The following is a 21,881-nucleotide window of genomic DNA, read 5'->3' on the forward strand; positions in this document are numbered from 1 at the left end:
GTGAAGAAATAAATACAAAAGGATGTGTCAAAAAAAGGAAAAAGAAGAGAATGACACAATTGAGAGGCGTCAACTTCTGAGGAGAGGTTCAGAGGAAAGAAAAGAATATGTAAATAATAGAACAATCCGAGAAATCACAGATTCGTTACCCTGCACTATTGTTCGTGATGCATTGCTTCAAGTTTTTCTCCCTGAAATATTATTAGAAACCCATGCACACTCGATAAATATATTTGCGGTAGACCCAAACTCAAATATTGGCGGTAGTACACGCACCATGTGCAACGGCCCCGAATTAAAATAATTTCTCCGGGGGAAATCGGCCTCACCGACGGTCCCCACCCCTGTGTTTACATCCAGTTGTGCGACAGTCCCCAAAGTCCCCTTGTGCCCCTCCTGATCCACAATTTTCATTCCAAAATGGAGACGAAAAATACCGATACATTCACCGAGGTGAGCCCTGCAAGCAATTAATCCCAAATAATTCCCTTAAATTATCGGTAAAACGGTACAAGTCAATTTCGACTATTGACCAGTTTTCAATGAATATCTCGGAATCCAAGCGAGACACCAAAATTTTTGTTGTAACCATTTTTGTAGAGCAGATTCAGTGCTACAACAATAGTCATAACGAAAATTTCGCTATCTCCCTTAGATTCGGATATATTCCTCAAAAACCCCACTGGGGAGTTGACTAAGTCGACTTGAACCGTTTTACCACTTCGCTACTGAATTATTTAAATCCAGAGAATGCTGAGGAGGGCCTCCTCGAGGACCCTCCCCCGGAGGAGAAGAGTAATCGAGGCGATAAGCGACGAGCGTTACGACGTGCAGCCGGTGATCGTCAACCACACGCAGCGCAATTCCATGATTTCATGCTTGTCGACTGAGATTAAGGACCTGGAGCGGCAGATCGAGTCCCTGGAGATGGGGTTGGTGGCCGAGACCTCCGGGAGCATTTACCCCGCGCTCTCGGGAGTGAGAGAGGCCCTGGAAGGGAACTCTGAGACGAGAGCGGCAAGAGCGATCGGCGATGGGGGGGAGGGCATTGGGGAGACCCCGAGACTCCGGAGAAGGGGCCGCAGGCCCAATATGGAGTCCACCAGGGCCTCCCTGATGACGAGCAACCCGGACCCCATGACCAGCGCCGAGACCAAGAGCTCGATCCAGGTCGAGAGCACTTTTTTTTTGTTTAACCATGTTTTATTCAAGAATAACAGTCATCGAAAACGTTGGGACGAAGTCGAAACGTTGGGACAATTTAGACTTTGAGAGAGTTCTTCACGTCATTAATTCAGAGTACAATTGCTGAGGACCGCTAAGGCCTAAAGTACAACATCAAAAAATCATGAGATACATGAACGGTCAAAGGAATCTTGCACGGAGAGAAATATTCATTAAAATTACGTCTCTTTTCCGGAATTCCGGAGCGAAATCAGTAGTGAAGCGGTAAACCGAGTCAAGTCGATTTTGACTATTAGCCAGTTTTTGCTGAATATCTCGGAATCTAAGAGAGATAGCAACATTTTTCTCATTACTTTTTTTATAACGCTCTATTGGCTCTACAAAAAAGGTCATGACAAAAATCTTTCTATCTCTTTTAGATTCCGAGATATTCGTCAAAAACTAGCCAATAGTAAAAATCGACTTGACCCGGTTTACCGCTTCGCTACTGAAATGTGGTTTTAGGAAATTTAACTGTCACGGAATTTTTCCAGAGCGTTCCGTAATTTTTACCTGCACGGAGATAAATATTCATTAAAATTACGTCTCTTTTCCGTAATTCCGGAACGAAATATGGTTGTAGGAAATTTTACGGAATTGTCGTGGAATTTTTCCAGAGCGTTCCGTAATTTTTATCTGAATCTCCTGTGAAAAATTCCAATACCGTCACTTAAATTTTCTGAGTCCATTCCGTAATCGGTGATCGAATTGTGAGTTCCGTAATTTTTACTGAATATTTCTCTCCGTGTGAATCTCCTGTGAAAAATTCCAATACCGTCACTTAAATTTTCTGAGTCGATTCCGTAATCGGTGAGGGAATTGTGAGTTCCGTAATTTTTACTGAATATTTCTCTCCGTATGATGGAATAACAGTCATTATTTACAATATTTACAAACCTTTGAGAGAGTTCTTCACGTCATTAATTCATAGTAAAATTGCTGAGGACCGCTAAGGCCTAAAGTACAACATAAAAAAATCATGAGATACATGAACGGTCAAAGAAATCTTGCACGGAGATAAATATTCATTAAAATTACGTCTCTTTTCCGTAATTCCGGAACGAAATGTGGTTGTAGGAAATTTTACGGAACTGTCACGGAATTTTTCCAGAGCTTCCGTAATTTTTATCTGAATCTCCCGTGAAAAATTCCAATACCGTCACTTAAATTTTCTGAGTCGATTCCGTAATCGGTGATCGAATTGTGAGTTCCGTAATTTTTACTGAATATTTCTCTCCGTGTGAATCTCCTGTGAAAAATTCCAATATCGTCACTTAAATTTTCTGAGTCCATTCCGTAATCGGTGAGCGAATTGTGAGTTCCGTAATTTTTACTGAATATTTCTCTCCGTGTGCTGGAATAACAGTCATTATTTACAATATTTACAAACTTTAAAAACTAGTATAAAAAAAAGCTCGACGAACGTTATTTAATAGAGCGTATAAACATTAGGCCAGGAGAGGCTCTCGAGTTTGTTTTATATCTAATTATTATTTTAATTGTTTTAATGACATAGTATTCCTCTTTGAGATTGATACGTTATTTATTGCAAACAATATCAATATTTAGTGCTTAAAAAAATGTTTTTGAATTTGCATGGATGTAAAAAAAAGTTCAACAATATTTGCACCAGGTCGAGAGCACTATTTCCTCGATTCGGGTCGCTGAGAGCAGGGAGGAGGGGATACCGTACGAGGTGGAGAGGTTCCTCGAGGATGCGCTGGGGGACGAGCTCAATAACACGACCGTCACCTACGGGGGACAGTCGGGGGCCGGGGAGAGGACTAATTCGCATTTTAATGCCAGTGAACTCATTTCGGAGGAGAGGACACCCTTTTACAGGAGGATCACGAGACTCTGGAGGGACGACAGGAGGGGCGACTGCTCGTACAATGATGAGACGTTCTCGATAGGGGTCAGGGACAGCAGCACCTTGGAGCGGAGCTTGAAGATGTACAGGTCACTCTCGCAGAGGATTAAGAAGGTGAAGATGGCGATTACACGGAGGGGAGAGTGGGGAAAATGAAACGTGGGGCAAAATGGGACAGTCGGAAAATGAATGTTTGGTGCAATCATTCATTCAAGCAAAAAATTTTTTTGTTAATTTTAAAAAATTGAAAAAAAAATTTTTTGTTAATTTTAAAAAAATTAAGAATTTTTTTTTGTTAATTTTAAAAAATTGAAAAAAAAATTTTGTTAATTTTAAAAAAATTAAGAAATTTTTTTTTGTTAATTTAAAAAAAAATTTAAAAAATGTTTTTCTTTTAAAAATATTTTATTAAGAAGGTGAAGATGGCGATTACACGGAGGGGAGATCGCGGAAAATGAAACGTGGGGCAAAATGGAACAGTCGGAAAATGAATGTTTGACGCAATCATTCATTCAAGCAAAAATTTTTTTTTGTTAATTTTAAAAAATTGAAAAAAAAATTTTTTGTTAATTTTAAAAAATTTAAAAAAATGGTTTTTCATTAAAAAGTATTTTTTTAATGTTAAAAAAACGTTAAAAAATTTAACAAAAAACCGATTGTGCGATTGTTTGTTAATTTTGTTTGGCGAAAAGATAATTCACCAATTAAAATTAATTCAGTAGCGAAGTGGCAAAACGGTACAAGTCATTTTTGACTATTGACCAGTTTTCAATGAATATCTCGGAATCTAAGGGAGATGGAAATTTTTTGTTATCACCTTTTTTGCAGAGCCGATTGAGAACTACAACAAATATAATTACGAAAATTTCGTTATTTCTCTTAGATTCGAAATATTCTTCAAAAACTCAACTGGGAGATAAGCCGACTTGAACCGTTTTGCCACTTCGCTACTGAATTGACTGATAATCTCGGAACAATCCCCTCTTAAATTCCAGAAACTCAGAGCAGCGCTGAGAAGAGAAAAATCCCCAGAGGTCCCCACCCCCGCAGAGCCCCTGGGTCAACTGTCCTTCGACAAGGATCGAATGGACATGATGGAGCACATCCTGAAGAACATGAAGATCCAGCAGTGCATGATTCAACAAGCGAGTAAAGCCCTGCACGTCTGCCGAACGAGTCGAGAGTTCACAGGCAGTTCAGAGGAGGTGGAATCAGAGCGTCTGCTGCTGATCGCTGAGATTCGCAAGCGTCTGCTCCAGGAGGAGCTGAAAAAGCTCAGCAACCCCTCAGAGGACATTCCTCACGATAGAGAGCCATCGGACATGACAGAATGTGCAGAAGTCACCATCGAAAACATTAATCTGAGTCTTCGTGAGTGCCTCAGGAGGGAGCCATCGCCTGGTGAACTGGTGGAGTGGTTCGTAGTCGTCATCATCGAGGGGACCAACGTCTGGGGGAGTTCCCCTGTTCCTCGTCCAGTGGACTCGATGCTCCTCGAATTCTCAGACTTTGCGTGCACCATTGACAACTTGAAGCCCAGTTTCAACATCATCCTCAGGGTTTACACCCTCAAATTGAAGTCCGGGGGGGTTTACAATCACGAGGACAAGTATCACATTGCCAGTCCCAGGCTGGAGAAGACTGTCACCTGCCCCTCGCCCACGAAATTCCTCAAACGAATCGAAAAACACACCTCTCCCAGGCCTCACCATCACCAGGACACCTCCTCGTCCTCATTCGCCAAGTCTGGACAGCTGAACCTGGGGCTTCACGACCTCGGACTCGCCTCGCCCTGGCCACTGACTGCTGTCCCTCATGGCTCCATTCTCGTTGGAACCGTCGACCTCAATCTCTCCTGCAAACTTCACTTGTCCGTCTGCCATCAGGGCTTCCTCAATTATGGAGAGGACACTGGGGGCTTCGTCACTTGGAACAGGCGGTGGTGCGTCCTCAAGGGGAATATTATGATGTTCTGGAATTATCCCAGGGAACAGGAGTCCAAGGCCCCTGTCAGGAGCATTGATCTCGTCCACTGCACCAATGACAACATCTCGGAAGTCAACAGGGAACTTTGTGCTAAACCCAGAACTGTTGTTGTGGAGACTGTGAGGGTGAGGGAGGTGGGCGATGTCGATAGCATTTTGGTTAATTGCAGACAGTCTTATACGGTTCAGAGGTAATTATTATTCAAACGAAACTGATGTTCTCGACCATATGCTTTCAAATTGTTATAATAATTTGGTAATTATTATTATTATTAGGTAATATTAGTGGCATAAATGACGTTTTTAGAATCCAGTTCTCAATTTCTGGAGTCTATTGCAGTCATTCTATCGGAAGACGATGGAAATTGAATTTGTGGGGATTCTTCCATTCAGGGAGAGTGGGGCAAAACGGCCCCTTTGGACTTTTTTGTGATACTCATAACGAAGAAATAAATTGATTAATTGGGAGCAGTCTAGGCTCATTCTAAAGGGAAGGAGTGGAGTTTCCTTGGGAAAAAGTTATTTCATTTTATTTGAAATTGAATGAGCTGTTAACGTTTTTGAAAAAATCAAAAGGGGCCGTTTTACCCCACTCTCCCCTATTTGACAAAATATATCCGTTTTGAAAAAAATTGCCAGAGATATTGAAAAATTATTTTTTTCATCTCTTCTTGTCTCCGTTTTTTAAATTTTTTTCACTTCTTCGAGTTAAAATTAGATTGTGAAATTTTAAAATATTCATATCTCGTTCGTGTTCGAAGAAAAAACAGTGATTCCAAGTTTCAACAGACACAAATGAAGGAGAACAAATTTTCTATATTTTCTAGTCGATCATCCTCTTCTCAAAATTGACAGCCTTCAATTCGTGATTTTTCTATTACCCGAATCAGATTTCGAATGACTTTTGTTTTGCTCACAAAAAAAAATTTCATTGATCTTTAACGTAATTCCTCTTCATTCAATGTTGTAATTGTGAATTGAGGAGAAAATATATATAATAAGAATAAGAATGGATAAAATTCAATTAATCTAATTCAATTAATCAATTTAATTATTTAACTTGTTTTCATTTCATTCAATTTTCGTTTCATTTTCATTTCACTTTCATCATTCATTTCGTTGCGTTGTTTATTTTATTTTTATCGTTGCAGACACTTATTATCTTACGACAGTAGAAAAGACGTTCACGAATGGAAAACAAAACTCAATCACGTGATTTCTGCATTGAGAGAATGGAACGTGACATTTATGAAGGATGCCCCCAAGTCTCCGATGGTTTCCGAACTTTAAACTAAACTTTTTACGCAAAACCATGCAACTATCATGACCGCGAATGAATACATTCATGTAAATAAATAAAATTGACAATGTTTCATGCAGCCGGGGAAAACAATAAAATTTATATTTCATTTTTTCATTTCAATTATTCAGGGTAGGGTGGGGTAAAACGGACACTGGACTTTTTTAAAATTATTCATAACTCAGAAACTAATTGATCAATTGAGCTCAGTTTAGGCTCGTAACAAAGGGAAAGAATTGTTCTTTCTATTGAAAAAAAAAATTATTAAATTTTATCAACACTTCAACCCCTCATTAACATTTAAAAAAAAGTCAAGTGTCCGTTTTACCCCAATCTCCCCTACTTTGACATATTATTTTTGTCATGATGTGAATAAATAAAATGGACTTCATGCAACTAGGAAAAATTGTAGAATTTTATTTTTTTTTATTTTTCAAAATCTTCAAGAAATTTTTTTTTAAACGAGCTAGGGACCCTAGAGAATATCCTAGTTTTATTTTGAAATTAGTTCTAACCTTACGTGACCCCACAACGTGTGACAATCATCGGTATTTTTCCTGCACCGAGTGCAGTTAAAAATACAGGTGTTTATTATTTAGTTGAATTTTTGTTAATCTACATGCTTCATTCGTACAATTCATCATGGATCACAAGGCTGAGCAGCACGACGAGATCGAGGCACTCGACTCCATCTATTCCGGAGAATTACAGAGTAATTATTTACTTTATTTCTTCCACATTCGTAACCTTAAAGAGCTGATTGAGGCTTCATTAATAAATTTTCTCTATTCATTCTCTGCTTCTCGTTTCAATGAGAAGAAATGATTATTCCATTGTTATCAGATGCTTTGACATTTCCTAAATTAAACATTAACAAATTTTTTTTTTTTAATGTTTCACCAAATATATTTTTTTAAGGCCCGGGTGTACTATCCTTCGAACGTTATATCGATGTTTTTTCATCTTTTGTCACCGGAAATTGTCAATTAACNCCATTTATTGATTCGCCTGTCGATCCAATAGCTCATCACCTCGTGTTCTCCACAAATGAAAGAGAAAATTCACCCCGAATGGGACAAAAGTGACATTAAAAACAATCATTCTATCATAATTTTTGGGAATTTCTATATGACGTACCACTCAATTGACAATTTTGGATTACGAAAGATAAAACAAATCCAGATAACATTCAAAAGATAGTACCCTCGGGCCTTAGTGTTTCAATTATTAATTCTTCTTTTAGATTTTGCACCTCCAAACATTGAAATATTTGTTTGTTCCTTCAGTTATAGAAACCGAGCCCCACTACAAATTCGTTCTGCCGATAAAATCCGAAGAATACGAATCAGACACTGAGGATGGTCTAGCTTGTCAGCTGGAGTTCACGTACACCCCGAAGTACCCGGAGGAGCCCTTGCTGATAAAAATCGAGAGCCCTGAGAATTTTGAGAGCTGCAATGAACAGCAGTTGATCGACCACTTGATGGAGCAGATGCACGAGAATCTGGGGATGGTCATGGTGTTCACGTTGGTGAGCGCAGCCCAGGAGTGGCTCAATGTCCAGTGGGACAACATCAAACTCCAGAGGACTGAGAGGGCTGCCAAGAAGTTGGTTGAGGAGGAAGAGGCAGAGAGGGTGAACCATTTTTCAATCTCCCAATTTTGCAACACGAATAAAATACATTTTTTCACGTTTTAAAATGTGAATTAAAGACGAAAAAACCTCATGTTGCTATTTTTTAATGAATTTCCTTCATCTTTTTATCTTGATGTTCCGAAACTAATAACTAATTTACTAAATTTTTTCATTTACGTCTTTTAAATGAACAATACACACAAAATATTTTTTCACGTCTTAAAATGTGAATGAAAGACGAAAAAACGTCATGTGCCTATTATTATATGAAATTTCTTCATATAAAACTAATTAACTAAATTAAAATCAACTAATTAGCTAAATTTTTTCATTCACAACGTCTTTTAAATGAACAATACAAATAAAATATTTTTTACGTTTTAAAACATGAATAAAAAACGAAAGAATTCACCTTTTTATATTTTATTCAGAAACGATTCGAAGGTACGAGAGTAACAGTCGAAACATTCATGAACTGGAAGAAGAAATTTGACGAAGAGATGGGTCACACCAGACGTCGAGAGCTTGCTCTTCTCCAGGGAAAGAAATTAACTGGACGCGAGCTCTTCATGACTGACAATACCCTGAACCAATCTGACCTCAAATTCCTGGACGATGGTATATTTTACTCTATTTTATTCGACTCTATTTAATTTTTTTCATTCTCTATTTTTCCCCATTTTATTTCATTTTATTCTGCTTGTCCTTATGGTCTGTGACCTCTACATGATTTTATCCTCGTAGGAGATGCAGTCAAAGTCGACGAGAGTCTGTTCCAAAACCTCGACGATCTCGATCTCGATGACAACGACGATGATGACCCCGATTACGATCCCCTGAAGGACTCTGGAGACAGCAACTAGATAACGAATTAGTGGTCCAGTGTGAAAATTCTGGAATTGATTTTCTTTTATCAAGATATTCCCATCTGTAATATAATTATCTATCCATGTATGTTTTTATAGCAAATCCGCAATAATTATGTAAATATTGAAATTTTTTTGTGTACTACATTTTTAACTGTTCATGGAATTAAAAACTTCTTATTCATGAATTTGCAATTTTCAATATTTTCATTTTAAGGCCCGTGATGTTCAGAATTAAAAAAAAATTTTATTCAATGCAAATTCATAATTTCGACAAATAATGAAGCCGGGCCTTAATGAAGAAAAAAAAAAATATTGGAAACGGAATAAAAATGATCAAACCACGGGAATTAATTTTCGACTCATCATTTTTATTACACAATCGACAATAATTTAAGTAATCGATAACAAAATTGACATAAACATCATTTGCTACGACGGAATAAATAACTATTGACCCCCATCTGAAATACAAGAATTCACAGTTTTCTTAGATCACAATTTCACGAGGTAAAATAGACGTATGAAATTCTTTATCGATGAATCGAGCATGTAATGAAACCCGCAATTATCAAAGTTGACAGCATCAACAGTTAAGTACAGTATTTCAAAGAGCTATGAAAATTAATGGAGCGCCAAAAGCACCCAACGCTGATAAATTTCCCACTGACAACGATAAAATTCTGAAAATGGCATTGAGAATACTTTGACAAACGTATTTTGTTACTTTCGTTCGTTCTCACGTAATACTTCGTCATCTGACTAAATCTGCTGAGAAAAGATTAATCAAGTAATCGATCAATAAGACCAATTAACCAATTCAATTAATTCCTAGACAAATTGTTCACTCAACAACTCAATTCCCAGTCGACGAAGAAAATTTCATCGCTGAGCATGACGAGAAAAATCGACTGTAAAGAACCTTCAACTGAAAAAATCTCCACGAATTCTAAAAAAAAATACTGAATCGGATACTGAATTTGTCATTCCCAATAATACAATCAGAGTTAAAATATAATTTCTTGAGATGGCGACGTGCGGCAGTTTTCGACGTAGAGTTACATATTTTCCTCAGCATCAACACGATGAGTTGTGAATTCACTCATTCAATCACTCGACTTTTCACAAATGCTTCAAATTGTGACGAATTTCGAGGTTTTCCCTGGAACAAGAACTCTTGAAGTGATTCGGGGAGAGGAAATTTTGGTGGGACAGTTCGAGAAAAATTCATGGCATTTTTTAAAACGATACTTACTCCTCCGGGAGAACCCGTGGTTTCGCGTAGTCCTCGGGCCACTCGTAGAAGTTAGGAAGAGGGCTGTCATAGTTGGCTTCATACATCTTCTCCATTACGAATTTTTTCTTGTCTTTGGGTTCGGGATATTCACTAGCTAGTCCACCTGAAGATAATTATTTTATATTTTAGAAAGAATATTTTATATTTTATCCCAGACTTCTTGATGCAGTCAATCAGGGGAGAGCAGGACAAAATAAATCGGTCGAAAAACGACAGTTTGACGCAGTTCAAACAAAAAAAAAATTTATCGACTTTTTTTCTATTATTGGAGTTCTGATGAGAATTTTCCTCGCATTCTGTAATGCAAAATGAAACAAAATCCAGCGAAAAAAAAATTGGAAAAATTGTACCCAATAATTTTAAGAGAAAGAATCTCAGGAAAAAAATTGGAATTCCAATAGAATTTTCTAGCGAATTCGCTCGGTTTTCTATTGAATTTTTTTCATACTCACATTGACCATAGGCATACTCGGCAATCCTAACCGCGATTTCGATGGAGCACTCTTTAATAGTCCCCAGAGGAGGGTAGACACTCCCCCTGGCCAAGTCCTCATCGGTAACATGATCGGCAACGGTCTTCGCTGATATCAGAAACAGATCCTCCGTGATGTGATGAACACCGGTGGCAATCACCCCTAGGGCAATTCCCGGAAAGATGTATGCGTTGTTTCCTTGGCCGGGTTTATAGATTTTGCCGTCATGTTTGACCTCGCCGAAGGGCGATCCTGATGAGAATATACACCTTCCCTGATAAAAGAAAGTAAATATCTGTTGTTGAAAAAATAAATTTATTTTTAAATCAATATTTAGGGAAAGGTAAAAAAAATTTAATGTTGGGGCAATGTTGGCTGCCAACATTAAGGCAATATTGGACATCAATGTCGGGACAATGTCGGGGTAATGTTGGCTGCCAACATTTGGACAATGTTGGGGCTATGTTGGCTGCCAACATTAAGGCAATACTGGCTGCCAATGTTGGAGTAATGTTGGCTGCCAACATTTGGACAATGTTGGGGTAATGTTGGGACAATGTTGGCTGCCCACATTGAGGCAATACTGGCTGTCAATGTTGGGAAATATTGGGGTAATGTTGGCTGCCAACATTTGGGCAATGTTGGGGTAATGTTGGCTGCCAACGTTTGGACAATGTTGGCTGCCAACATTAAGTCAATATTGGACATCAATGTCGGGACAATGTCGGGGTAATGTTGGCTGCCAACATTTGGACAATGTTGGGGTAATGTTGGGACAATGTTGGCTGTCCACATTGAGGCAATACTGGCTGTCAATGTTGGGAAATATTGGGGTAATGTTGGTTGCCAACATTTGGGCAATGTTGGGGCGATGTTGGCTGCCAACATTAAGGCAATACTGGCTGCCAATGTTGGGACAATGTTGGAGTAATGTTGGCTGCCAACATTTGGACAATGTTGGGGTAATGTTGGGACAATGTTGGCTGCCCACATTAAGGCAATACTGGCTGTCAATGTTGGGAAATATTGGGGTAATGTTGGCTGCCAACATTTGGACAATGTTGTGGTAATGTTGGCTGCCAACGTTGGGAGAATATTGACTGCCAACATTGGCTGCCAATGTTGGGGCAATGTTGGCTGCCAACATTGAGCCAATGTTAAATTAAATGAATCACTGAAGTCATAAAAATTCCATTCACCAGCAAATGGCTAATTTAATACAAAAAAAATACTATCCCACTTGTTTTTCAAAGTAATAAAAACCCATTAATTCATTCAATTATCCAATTACTCCCGTACCTCAGTGTTGTCATAAGCCTGCTGGGCTGTGCACTCAGCCTTGCTAGTCGGATTACTGAGTGCAAATATAAGTGGCCTCTCGTTATTCTTCGCCATTTCCTTAAGTACCTCAGGAGTAAACGCCCCCGCAGCTGCCGACGCACCTGAACAACAAACAATTGCGTGAATAAACATTCCCGGTTGGAGGCACACTGAACATACCAATCAGACACGTGGGTTTGACTTCTCTAACAACATCTAACAGAGTCTTAATTTCTCTATGGTCCTTAGCATACCACAATTTATGGCCATCCAAATTGCCCACTTTACGTTCTTTCGTCAACAGTCCATCGATATCCATCATCCAGACCTTATCTCTGGCCTCTTGTTCCGTGCAGCCGTCGGCCTCCATGGCTTTAACGCACAAATCTGCGATTCCAATGGCAGCCTAAATTCAAGAATTTTCGTTTCATTTTTTATTATCAATTGTAAAATTTTTTTTGAGAATGAATTCACTGAATTTCATTGAGATGAGATAAAAGCGTTGAGGAGAGGAAGATTAGGTACCTCACCGGCGCCCAGGAAGACGAATTTATTATCAGACATTTTTCTTTTTGTTATTCTTTGAGATGCCATTATTCCGGCTACGGCTACCGCCGCCGTGCCCTGGATATCGTCGTTGAATGTGCAGTATCTGTCACGATACTTGTCGAGGAAGCGGAAGGCGTTGTGGTTGCCAAAGTCCTCGAACTGTTGGAATGAGAAGTTAATGCGAGGAAGTGATTCATGGGGTTGAGGGTTGATGTACATTGAGAAAAAAACGACAAAGTTCTCAGACAAGGCTTACTTGTGCCAAGAAATAAGTTTTTTGAAAATTATCAAAAAAGGATTTTTTTGTGCCAAATATGCAGGGAGTGCCCTGGAATGAAAAATTTTTGTCGCAAAAATAGATTTAGTAGTTGAAAAAAAATTGCATTCTCTGTAGACGCAAGAAATGTCATTTCTAGCACTACTCCTTCGTTATTCGATACTCCCACACGTATTTTGCTCCCGAAAAATCTTTGTTTAATGCGGAACAGGGGATAGTAGTTTTTCGTTTCGGCTGTCTAATAATCGCAGACAACAAATGAACCCTTAAATGAAACAATAATGATGATATGATAGCAATCTTGTAACTTAGGGATTAAATATTTGTTGATAAATTTTCCTCTGTATGAGATATTTTCATCCTGAAGAGGCACCGTCTGGTGTGAATTATCTCTTGAGCCAAATATTTCGTTGCAAGAAAGACGCAAGAAATGTCATTTCTAGCACTACTCCTTCGTTATTCGATACTCCCACACGTATTTTGCTCCCGAAAAATCTTTGTTTAATGCGAAACAAGGGATAGTAGTTTTTCGTTTCGGCTGTCTAATAATCGCAGACAACAAATGAACCCTTAAATGAAACAATAATGATGATATGATAGCAATCTTGTAACTTAGGGATTAAATATTTGTTGATAAATTTTCCTCTGTATGAGATATTTTCATCCTGAAGAGGCACCGTCTGGTGTGAATTATCTCTTGAGCCAAATATTTCGTTGCAAGAAAGACGCAAGAAATGCCATTTCTAGCACTACTCCTTCGTTATTCGATACTCCCACACGTATTTTGCTCCCGAAAAATCTTTGTTTAATGCGAAACAAGGGATAGTAGTTTTTCGTTTCGGCTGTCTAATAATCGCAGACAACAAATGAACCCTTAAATGAAACAATAATGATGATATGATAGCAATCTTGTAACTTAGGGATTAAATATTTGTTGATAAATTTTCCTCTGTATGAGATATTTTCATCCTGAAGAGGCACCGTCTGGTGTGAATTATCCGCCTCCTGAACAAAATATTTCGTTCCAATTCGAACCAAAAAAATTCTTTTTTGGCAATTTTCAACTAGCGATTTTGCTGGCCCAAACAAGACTTGTTTGACAACGTGTTTGTTTTTCTCTCAGTGTAGGGGCAGAAATTTAGCATCTTTGAGGGTCACGAAAGGTAAACATTTTTCATTTTGAATACGCGCCCGATCGAAAAATGTCGAAATTCATCGTTGAAATAAAATGAAAATCCTACCTGAATTAAGACATTCTGTCCATACTTCTTCACACAAGCAGCCATGAACTCATCAATGAGCTCATCATACTCAGCCCCTTGACTCCTCGGTTTGTTGAGACCAATGTAATGAGGATCATCGCGAAGCTGCTCATTGTTCGTCCCCACATCAATCGTTATCGGAAGACATTGGTGAGGCTTAATCCCCGCAAGAGCAGTGTACAGAGCCAATTTTCCTACTGGAATGCCCATTCCGCAAGCACCAAGGTCACCAAGACCCAATATCCGCTCCCCATCGGTCACGCAAATGGCGCGAACTGCTTGCTCTGGCCTGATTAACGCAATAAGTCAATTAGGAGATTGCAATTCCCCAATAAAATTGGAATTTACTTATTATATACAAAAAAGTTGCTTCACTTTTTGACACATTCAAGGAGCTTTCATTTGAGCCCTATTTCACCCCAACTTTCCACACATTTCGCAATAATTTTGTTATTCAAACTTTGCAAGTCTGAATTTGAAAAAAATGAGAGTTTACTTTTGGAGGAAAATTGATGAAACTATTAAAAAATTGCAATTTTTGAAAATTACGAGAATTTTCTATAAATAATTTTATACAAATAAAATTATATAAATACAATGAATTTATTCATATTCAGAATTCTACCAAAAATCGATTTCTTGTCTGAAAATATAAGACTTCTGAACATTTAAACAATTTCAATTATTCATTTATAAACAACGAATGTTTCAAAAAATAATAATTCTGTGCAAAATGTAAATTATTATCAATTAATAATAATTAAAAAAAAACATTCATTTAATATAAACAGAACCTGAAAGGAAAATTATTAATGTGAATAAAGACTTCATATCGTACTATTTAAATAAACGTATTAATTTGATTGAAATAAATAATTTTTCTGGGTGGTCTCACTGCAAGCCATGAAACGTGTTAAAAAATGAAGTGCAATAGATAATTTTGTCGAGAAAACTGCAATTTTTTACTGACCAATTATTCAGAATCTCATAGATATGGCCCTTATCATAAATAGTTATGAAAAGTCCCCTAGGTCGTCGATAAATAACTCCGAATTTCTGGCAAGCTAGACCAACAGTCGGGGTGTAGACAATAGGCATCATCTGCTCGATGTTCTCACTCAGGAGTCGGAAGAACAAGCGTTCGTTCCTCTCCTAATACGTCGGAATGATTTGCGTCAGATTAATAAAGAATATCTTGAGACTTGGCCGTCTTTTATCTTAATGTTTTAACTGAAATATGATGTTAGAACGATCTAAGACGCTCAGGGCTTCACCTGGAGCTCCACGAGGTAGAGGTAACGATTGAGATCCTCCGTGTATTTCATCACCGAGGCCTTGCACAGGGCCAGCTGTTCGTCCTGGGTTTTGAAGCGGGGGGGCTGGAGGCCGTGGATACCCAGAGCTATTCTCTCCTTCAGGGTAAATGCTAGCCCCTGGGAATGTAATGGAGTACGTCAGCATCCGCAGGATAACACGAAGGGAAAGTATATTTCGTTTCCCAGAATTTTCACGCAATGATATTTTCGTTTGAAGGTCAAACGGGAGAGACGAACGAATGAGACGAAATGAGAGAGACGAGTGGAGTGATGACATCGCTCGTCTCTCCCGTTTGACCCTCAAAACCATTTGACCCCAAGGAACATTTAACCCTTCGTCATTATTTTCAGAATGATGAAAGGTTAAATGATCAAACTTAAGGGGCAAGGGGAGAGACAATCGGATGGGTCAAGAGCGCCAAACGGGACAGGCGAGCGCAGTGATCACTGCACCCATCTCTTCCATTTGGCCCTTGAGAAGTTTGACCCATCTGACGACTCTGCTTATCTCTCCCGTTTAGCCCTTGAAAATATTTGACCCACAACCTGTCTCTCCCGTTTGACCTTGAAGAACATTTAAATGTTAAATGATCAAACTTTTAAGGGTCATATGGGAGGGACAAGCGGATGGGTCAAGAGGGTCAAACGGGGTCTCTCCCATTTAATCCTTAAGAATATTTGACCCTCAACCTGTCTCTCCCATTTGACCCTGAAGAACATTTAAATGTTAAATGATCAAACTCTTAAGGGTCATATGGGAGGGACAAGCGGGTGGGTCAAGAGGGTCAAACGGGGTCTCTCCCATTCTTAATCCTTAAGAATATGACCCTCAACCTGTCTCTCCCATTTGACCCTGAAGAACATTTAAATGTTAAATGATCAAACTCTTAAGGGTCATATGGGAGGGACAAGCGGGTGGGTCAAGAGGGTCAAACGGGGTCTCTCCCTTAAGAATATTTGACCCTCAACATTTCTCTCCCGTTTGACCCTAAAGAACATCAAACCTTCATCATTTTTTTTATATTTAAAATGGATTTCCTTTTCGTTTGACTTTTTCATTTTCCACTTTGCAATGTATACCTTATTCAATCGTGGATCTCTCAGATGTCCTATACCCTTCACCATATTTATAGGCACAACATCCCCCGAAACCTCATGGATATTCCTCTGTTGGACGTCAGAGGTTGCCGTTGGAGATGGCAGGGTGCGCACCCGAACCCCATGACGTGATCTAAAAATTAATTTATAACGACAGCCATGAGTCAGGCTCACATCTTTTTAAAATTGAATAATGACCCCGGGGATGTACTAATTCATTTTTAAATGCCTCCGTGCATCACCCGTGGGAAATAATGCCACTGATGTTACAATAAAATTATTTCCGCAGCGGAAGGTATTTTTGGACATGTGTTCATTGCGACCTTGAATCTTAGTAAAAACTTGTAGAAAATATCGCGCGCGTGGAATTGGTCGAGGAGTTTAGATAATGTTATCTCCGTGATGTGAGGGACCAATACAGAAGAGTTGATATGGTCCCTAATCTAATGGGTTTACGGGACACTGGAAAATCTGATCTGATCTATCCGTTCACTAGTGTCTGACGTATTTAAAAAGTATATTTGAAATACTTTTTCGTTGAAATCGTGCCGCTTTGGATCGGTAATGCAGTCGAGGCCGTGCAGCCTAAAAAAGTTAAATATAATGGAAATAGGGGAACTCCCCCAATCGTAATATTGTTGATATTGTGATGATTATCTACTGCATAATCGATTATGACATAAAACACTGAAGGCCTTTGCAGTTCGCCTCGATGAGTTTTCAGAACCGAGGTGACGGTATCGATTCTGCATTTCCGGAAATCAGGAGTTTGCTCGGTGATGCGATTATTGAGTAATTTCCACGGTTATGCGATTAATTAACACATGACAAACTCAACACAAAATTGTAAATGCAGGGGATGAAGTTATTCAAGAAGAAAATAACGAATTTTCTGAAACTTTATATATTTGATAATAATTCATGTTAAATGAACAGAATGCATCAATTATGAAATGAAATTGTAATTTCTCACATTTAATAATGGTTTATAATTTCAGTAGCGAAGCGGTAAACCGGGTTACGTCGATTTTGACTTTTGGGCATTTTTTGACAAATATCTCGGAATCTAAGAGAGACAGCAAAATTTTGTTCATCACCTTTTTTATAACCCTCAGTTGGCTCTACAAAAAAGGTCATGACAAAAATTTTTCTATCTCTTTTAGATTCCCGGATATTCGTCAAAAACTGGCCAATATTCAAAATCGACTTAACCCGGTTTACCGCTTCGCTACTGATTTGAATAATAATGAAAATAGAAAATGTGAAAAATGAAGGATTGCGATGCTTCCATATAATATCGATTTTGTTTTTGCCGATGGACGTTAAAAAGAAACACCCATTGTTAGTTTATACCACAGAAATGTCACCAGAACCATACAACACGCATTACTTAGATTGCTGAACATCAGCAGGTTCCATCGTCGTAGAAAATGCTTTCTGTGTTGACCTGACTTTGGGGTGAATAGTCATGGTACCCTTTTTACTGGATAACAGAATAAAATAGAAGAGTGAAGAAATGGGGATGTTGGCATTCAATTAATCAGCGGTTTTTATCATTTCTCTATTTTTCATTTTTTGAGAAATTCAGTGATTTGGGATATTTAGTTGCGAAGAACAATAAAAAAAAATGAAAACTTTTTTTTTTATAAAATAGTGAAAAAAATTGAGAAAAAAAATTTCGGCCGGAAAAAATTGAAAAAAATTTTGAGTTGAAATGTCTCAAATCTGTAAAAAAATTCAATTTTTTATGTAGAAAATGCTTTCTGTGTTGAGATGACTTTGTGGAGAATAGTTATGGTACCCTTTTTACTGGATAACAGAACAAAATAGAAGAGTGAAGAAATGGGGATTTGGCAGTCAATTAATCAGCGATTTTGATCATTTCTCTATTTTTCATTTTTTGAGAAATTCAGTGATTTGGGATATTTAGTTGCGAAGAACAATAAAAAAAAATGAAAACGTTTTTTTTTATAAAATAGTGAAAAAAATTGAGAAAAAAAATTTCGGCCGGAAAAAATTGAAAAAAATTTTGAGTTTAAATGTCTCAAATCAGTAAAAAAATTCAATTTTTTATGTAGAAAATGCTTTCTGTGTTGACGTGACTTTGGGGTGAATAGTCATGGTACCCTTTTTACTGGATAACAGAACAAAATAGAAGAGTGAAGAAATGGGGATTTGGCAGTCAATTAATCAGCGATTTTGATCATTTCTCTATTTTTCATTTTTTGAGAAATTCAGTGATTTGGGATATTTAGTTGCGAAGAACAATAAAAAAAAATGAAAACTTTTTTTTTTATAAAATAGTGAAAAAAATTGAGAAAAAAAATTTCGGCCGGAAAAAATTGAAAAAAATTTTGAGTTGAAATGTCTCAAATCTGTAAAAAAATTCAATTTTTTATGTAGAAAATGCTTTCTGTGTTGACGTGACTTTGGGGTGAATAGTCATGGTACCCTTTTTACTGGATAACAGAATAAAATAGAAGAGTGAAGAAATGGGGATTTGGCAGTCAATTAATCAGCGATTTTGATCATTTCTCCTTTTTTCATTTTTTGAGAAATTCAGTGATTTGGGATATTTAGTTGCGAAGAACAATAAAAAAAAAATGAAAACCTTTTTTTTTTTATAAAATAGTGAAAAAAATTGAGAAAAAAAATTTCGGCCGGAAAAAATTGAAAAAAATTTTGAGTTGAAATGTCTCAAATCTGTAAAAAAATTCAATTTTTTATGTAGAAAATGCTTTCTGTGTTGACGTGACTTTGGGGTGAATAGTCATGGTACCCTTTTTACTGGATAACAGAACAAAATAGAAGAGTGAAGAAATGGGGATTTGGCATTCAATTAATCAGCGATTTTGATCATTTCTCCATTTTTCACATGAATAATGTTGATAAATCAGTAAGAAATTGAGTGATTTGGGATATCAGTTGCAAAGAACAATAAAAATAAAAAAGAAAAAACATTTTTTCTATAAAATAGTGAAAAAAATTAAGAAAAAAAATTTCGGCCGGAAAAAACTGAAAAAAAATTTGATTTAAAATGTCTCAAATCAGTAAAAAAAAATCAATTTTTATGCGCACATCCAGAAGCAAGAGAAAAGCCCATTTTTACACCCCAATAATTCGACAAATGAAAAAAAAAATTCTCTCACTCTCGACCCTCTCAAATTTCGAGGTTCACCAGCTGTTCCTTCACACTATTCCCACAAAAATCGTGACTTTCCGTAGTTCTGTGTCACGGTCACCGCATCTCTATTTATTCCACCCTTCCCCGAGCGAAAATGCCGAGAGAAAAGCGAAATTAATGAAGCCGAAACGAGCGAAACATTGTCTTCAGGTGAATCTAGGTTCATCAAAATATTTTCGAGCCATAACCAGACATGTTTGCCCTTGAAAAACTATGGTGCACATAATTGTTTGACCTTCACACCCCCGAGAACCGCCCGAGCCGAATAATCCGCTGCTTTCATCATCGCCCGAAATTACATAAATCGACCACTTCGGCGGGATCTCCCCACAAACCCCTATTATGTCACATTCTATACTTCAACAATGACATAATTACAGCCAAATCCAACACTGGGGATTTCCCGCCCCCTTGCCGCCCTATCCCGTATCGATCAGGGCTTCAACCCTCACCGGAGCGAATTGGAGCGATTCCCCTGCACTACAATGATAGCGATTGCACGCTCGAAATTTCCGAGTTTTGTTGATATATCGGCGCCCGAGGACGAGTGCTCCAACAGTTTGCACCGTTATAACTAACAAAAACGTTCGAAAATCGACGAAATGACAATTTTTTAAAAATTCCCTCCCCCTGGAATTCAAGGCCAAGAGCAACTCCCGATAACTCCCCCCATAATATCACGAATCTCTGCGTGCATGTCTCACTGTTTATGCGGTCACGCTAATTAACAAGAAAAAAAAATCGCAAGTACTCACAAGATAGAAGACCTCTGGAGGACAAACATGTTCCTTTCATCGGAAGCCAGCTGATCACTGACTGCCACTCACGAGATTACGTGCGAGTGTTCATTGTCGCACGTGTCGCAAGTCTAGGCATTTTCCCTAGGTCTGGGGTCCCCAGGGGCTTCTGCGCACGCGCACTATGGGGTGGAGTGGACGGGAAAATTTCAATGGTCGGAATTTCTGCGATTTCATTGGACGCCGGGGAAATGGTGGAGAACCCCTAGGGACCCTATATCGGATTTTGTCACTAGGGGGCTGCGACAGGTGTAGGGGTACGGGAATTAGAGGTCTTGAGTGGCGAGTTATAAATTGTAAAAACGACGGGATGAGAATTTTCCCTAGGTCTAGGGTCTCTAGGAGCTACTGCGCTTGCGCGGTGACTGTAAAGTTGGCGGGAACGCTTAAATGGTGGGGATATCTGCGATTTGATTGGACGGAGAGGAAATGGTGGAGGATGCCTAGGGACCCTATATAGGATTTTGTCACTAGGGAACTACGACGGGTGAAGGACAGGGGAATTAGAGACCCTGATTGGCGCGTTAATTGTAAAAAAAGACGAGATGTCAATGTTCCATAAGTCTAGGGTCCCTAGGGTCTTACGCGGATGAGCCGGAACTAGTGAAATTGGCGGGAAAGTCCGAATGGTGGGAATTCCTACGATTCGATTGGACGGATGAGGACCGCGGGGACTGTCTAGGGTCCCTATATGAGGTTTTTTCACTAGGAAGCTACAACAGGTGCAGCAATAGGGGGAATAATACACCTCAATCGGCAAATTAATCGTAGATAAAGCAAAATTCCTTGTGTCCCTTCGTCTAGGGTCCCTAGGGTCTTACGCAGATGCGCCGGAACTAGTGAAATTGGCGGGAAAGTCCGAATGGTGGGAATCCCTACGATTCGATTGGACGGGTGAGGACCGCGGGGACTGTCTAGGGTCCCTATATGAGGTTTTTTCACTAGGAAGCTACAACAGGTGCAGCAATAGGGGGAATAATACACCTCAATCGGCAAATTAATCGTAGATAAAGCAAAATTCCTTTTGTCCCTACGTCTAGGGTCCCTAGGGTCTTACGCGGATGCGCAGGAACTAGTGAAATTGGCGGGAAAGTCCGAATGCTGGGAATTCCTACGATTCGATTGGACGGGTGAGGACCGCGGGGACTGTCTAGGGTCCCTATATGAGGTTTTTTCACTAGGAAGCTACAACAGGTGCAGCAATAGGGGGAATAATACACCTCAATCGGCAAATTAATTGTAGATAAACCAAAATTCCTTTTGTCCCTACGTCTAGGGTCCCTAGGGTCTTACGCGGATGCGCAGGAACTAGTGAAATTGGCGGGAGAGTCCGAATGCTGGGAATTCCTACGATTCGATTGGACGGGTGAGGACCGCGGGGACTGTCTAGGGTCCCTATATGAGGTTTTTCCACTAGGAAGCTACAA

General features: G+C 38.8%; 3 protein-coding genes across 4 annotated transcripts; 2 read left to right on the plus strand and 1 right to left on the minus strand.

The window, feature by feature from the left end:
* The first annotated feature begins 371 nt into the window (after nt 1-371).
* On the plus strand, nt 372-6,496 carry LOC107048054 (anillin). The gene is made up of 5 exons (XM_015271014.1): nt 372-453; nt 748-1,170; nt 2,858-3,208; nt 4,090-5,270; nt 6,231-6,496. Exons 1-5 carry the CDS (start codon nt 421-423, stop codon nt 6,367-6,369), a joined length of 2,127 nt encoding a protein of 708 aa, XP_015126500.1. The 5' UTR covers nt 372-420; the 3' UTR covers nt 6,370-6,496.
* Nucleotides 6,497-6,911: 415 nt separating this feature from the next.
* Nucleotides 6,912-9,069, plus strand: LOC107048162 (RWD domain-containing protein 1). The gene is made up of 4 exons (XM_015271210.1): nt 6,912-7,091; nt 7,666-8,015; nt 8,447-8,633; nt 8,760-9,069. The coding sequence occupies exons 1-4, from the start codon at nt 7,022-7,024 to the stop codon at nt 8,876-8,878; spliced, it is 726 nt and encodes a 241-aa protein (XP_015126696.1). The 5' UTR covers nt 6,912-7,021; the 3' UTR covers nt 8,879-9,069.
* Nucleotides 9,070-9,231: 162 nt separating this feature from the next.
* On the minus strand, nt 9,232-20,478 carry LOC107048161 (NADP-dependent malic enzyme). 2 transcript variants are annotated; one of them, XM_015271209.1, is made up of 11 exons: nt 20,413-20,478; nt 16,456-16,606; nt 15,334-15,492; nt 15,030-15,211; nt 14,039-14,348; nt 12,497-12,679; nt 12,152-12,377; nt 11,951-12,093; nt 10,631-10,925; nt 10,137-10,281; nt 9,232-10,043 (listed from the first exon to the last, which is right to left on the minus strand). In XM_015271209.1, exons 1-11 carry the CDS (start codon nt 20,439-20,441, stop codon nt 10,004-10,006), a joined length of 1,863 nt encoding a protein of 620 aa, XP_015126695.1. In that variant the 5' UTR covers nt 20,442-20,478; the 3' UTR covers nt 9,232-10,003. The 2 variants fall into 2 exon arrangements, with proteins under 2 accessions (XP_015126695.1, XP_015126694.1); XM_015271208.1 differs by having other exon boundaries at nt 9,232-10,057.
* Nucleotides 20,479-21,881: the final 1,403 nt, after the last annotated feature.

Source organism: Diachasma alloeum, unplaced genomic scaffold (genome assembly GCF_001412515.2).
Source record: "Diachasma alloeum isolate Michigan unplaced genomic scaffold, Dall2.0 Dall_scaffold_00185, whole genome shotgun sequence".
Lineage (NCBI taxonomy): Eukaryota > Metazoa > Arthropoda > Insecta > Hymenoptera > Braconidae > Diachasma > Diachasma alloeum.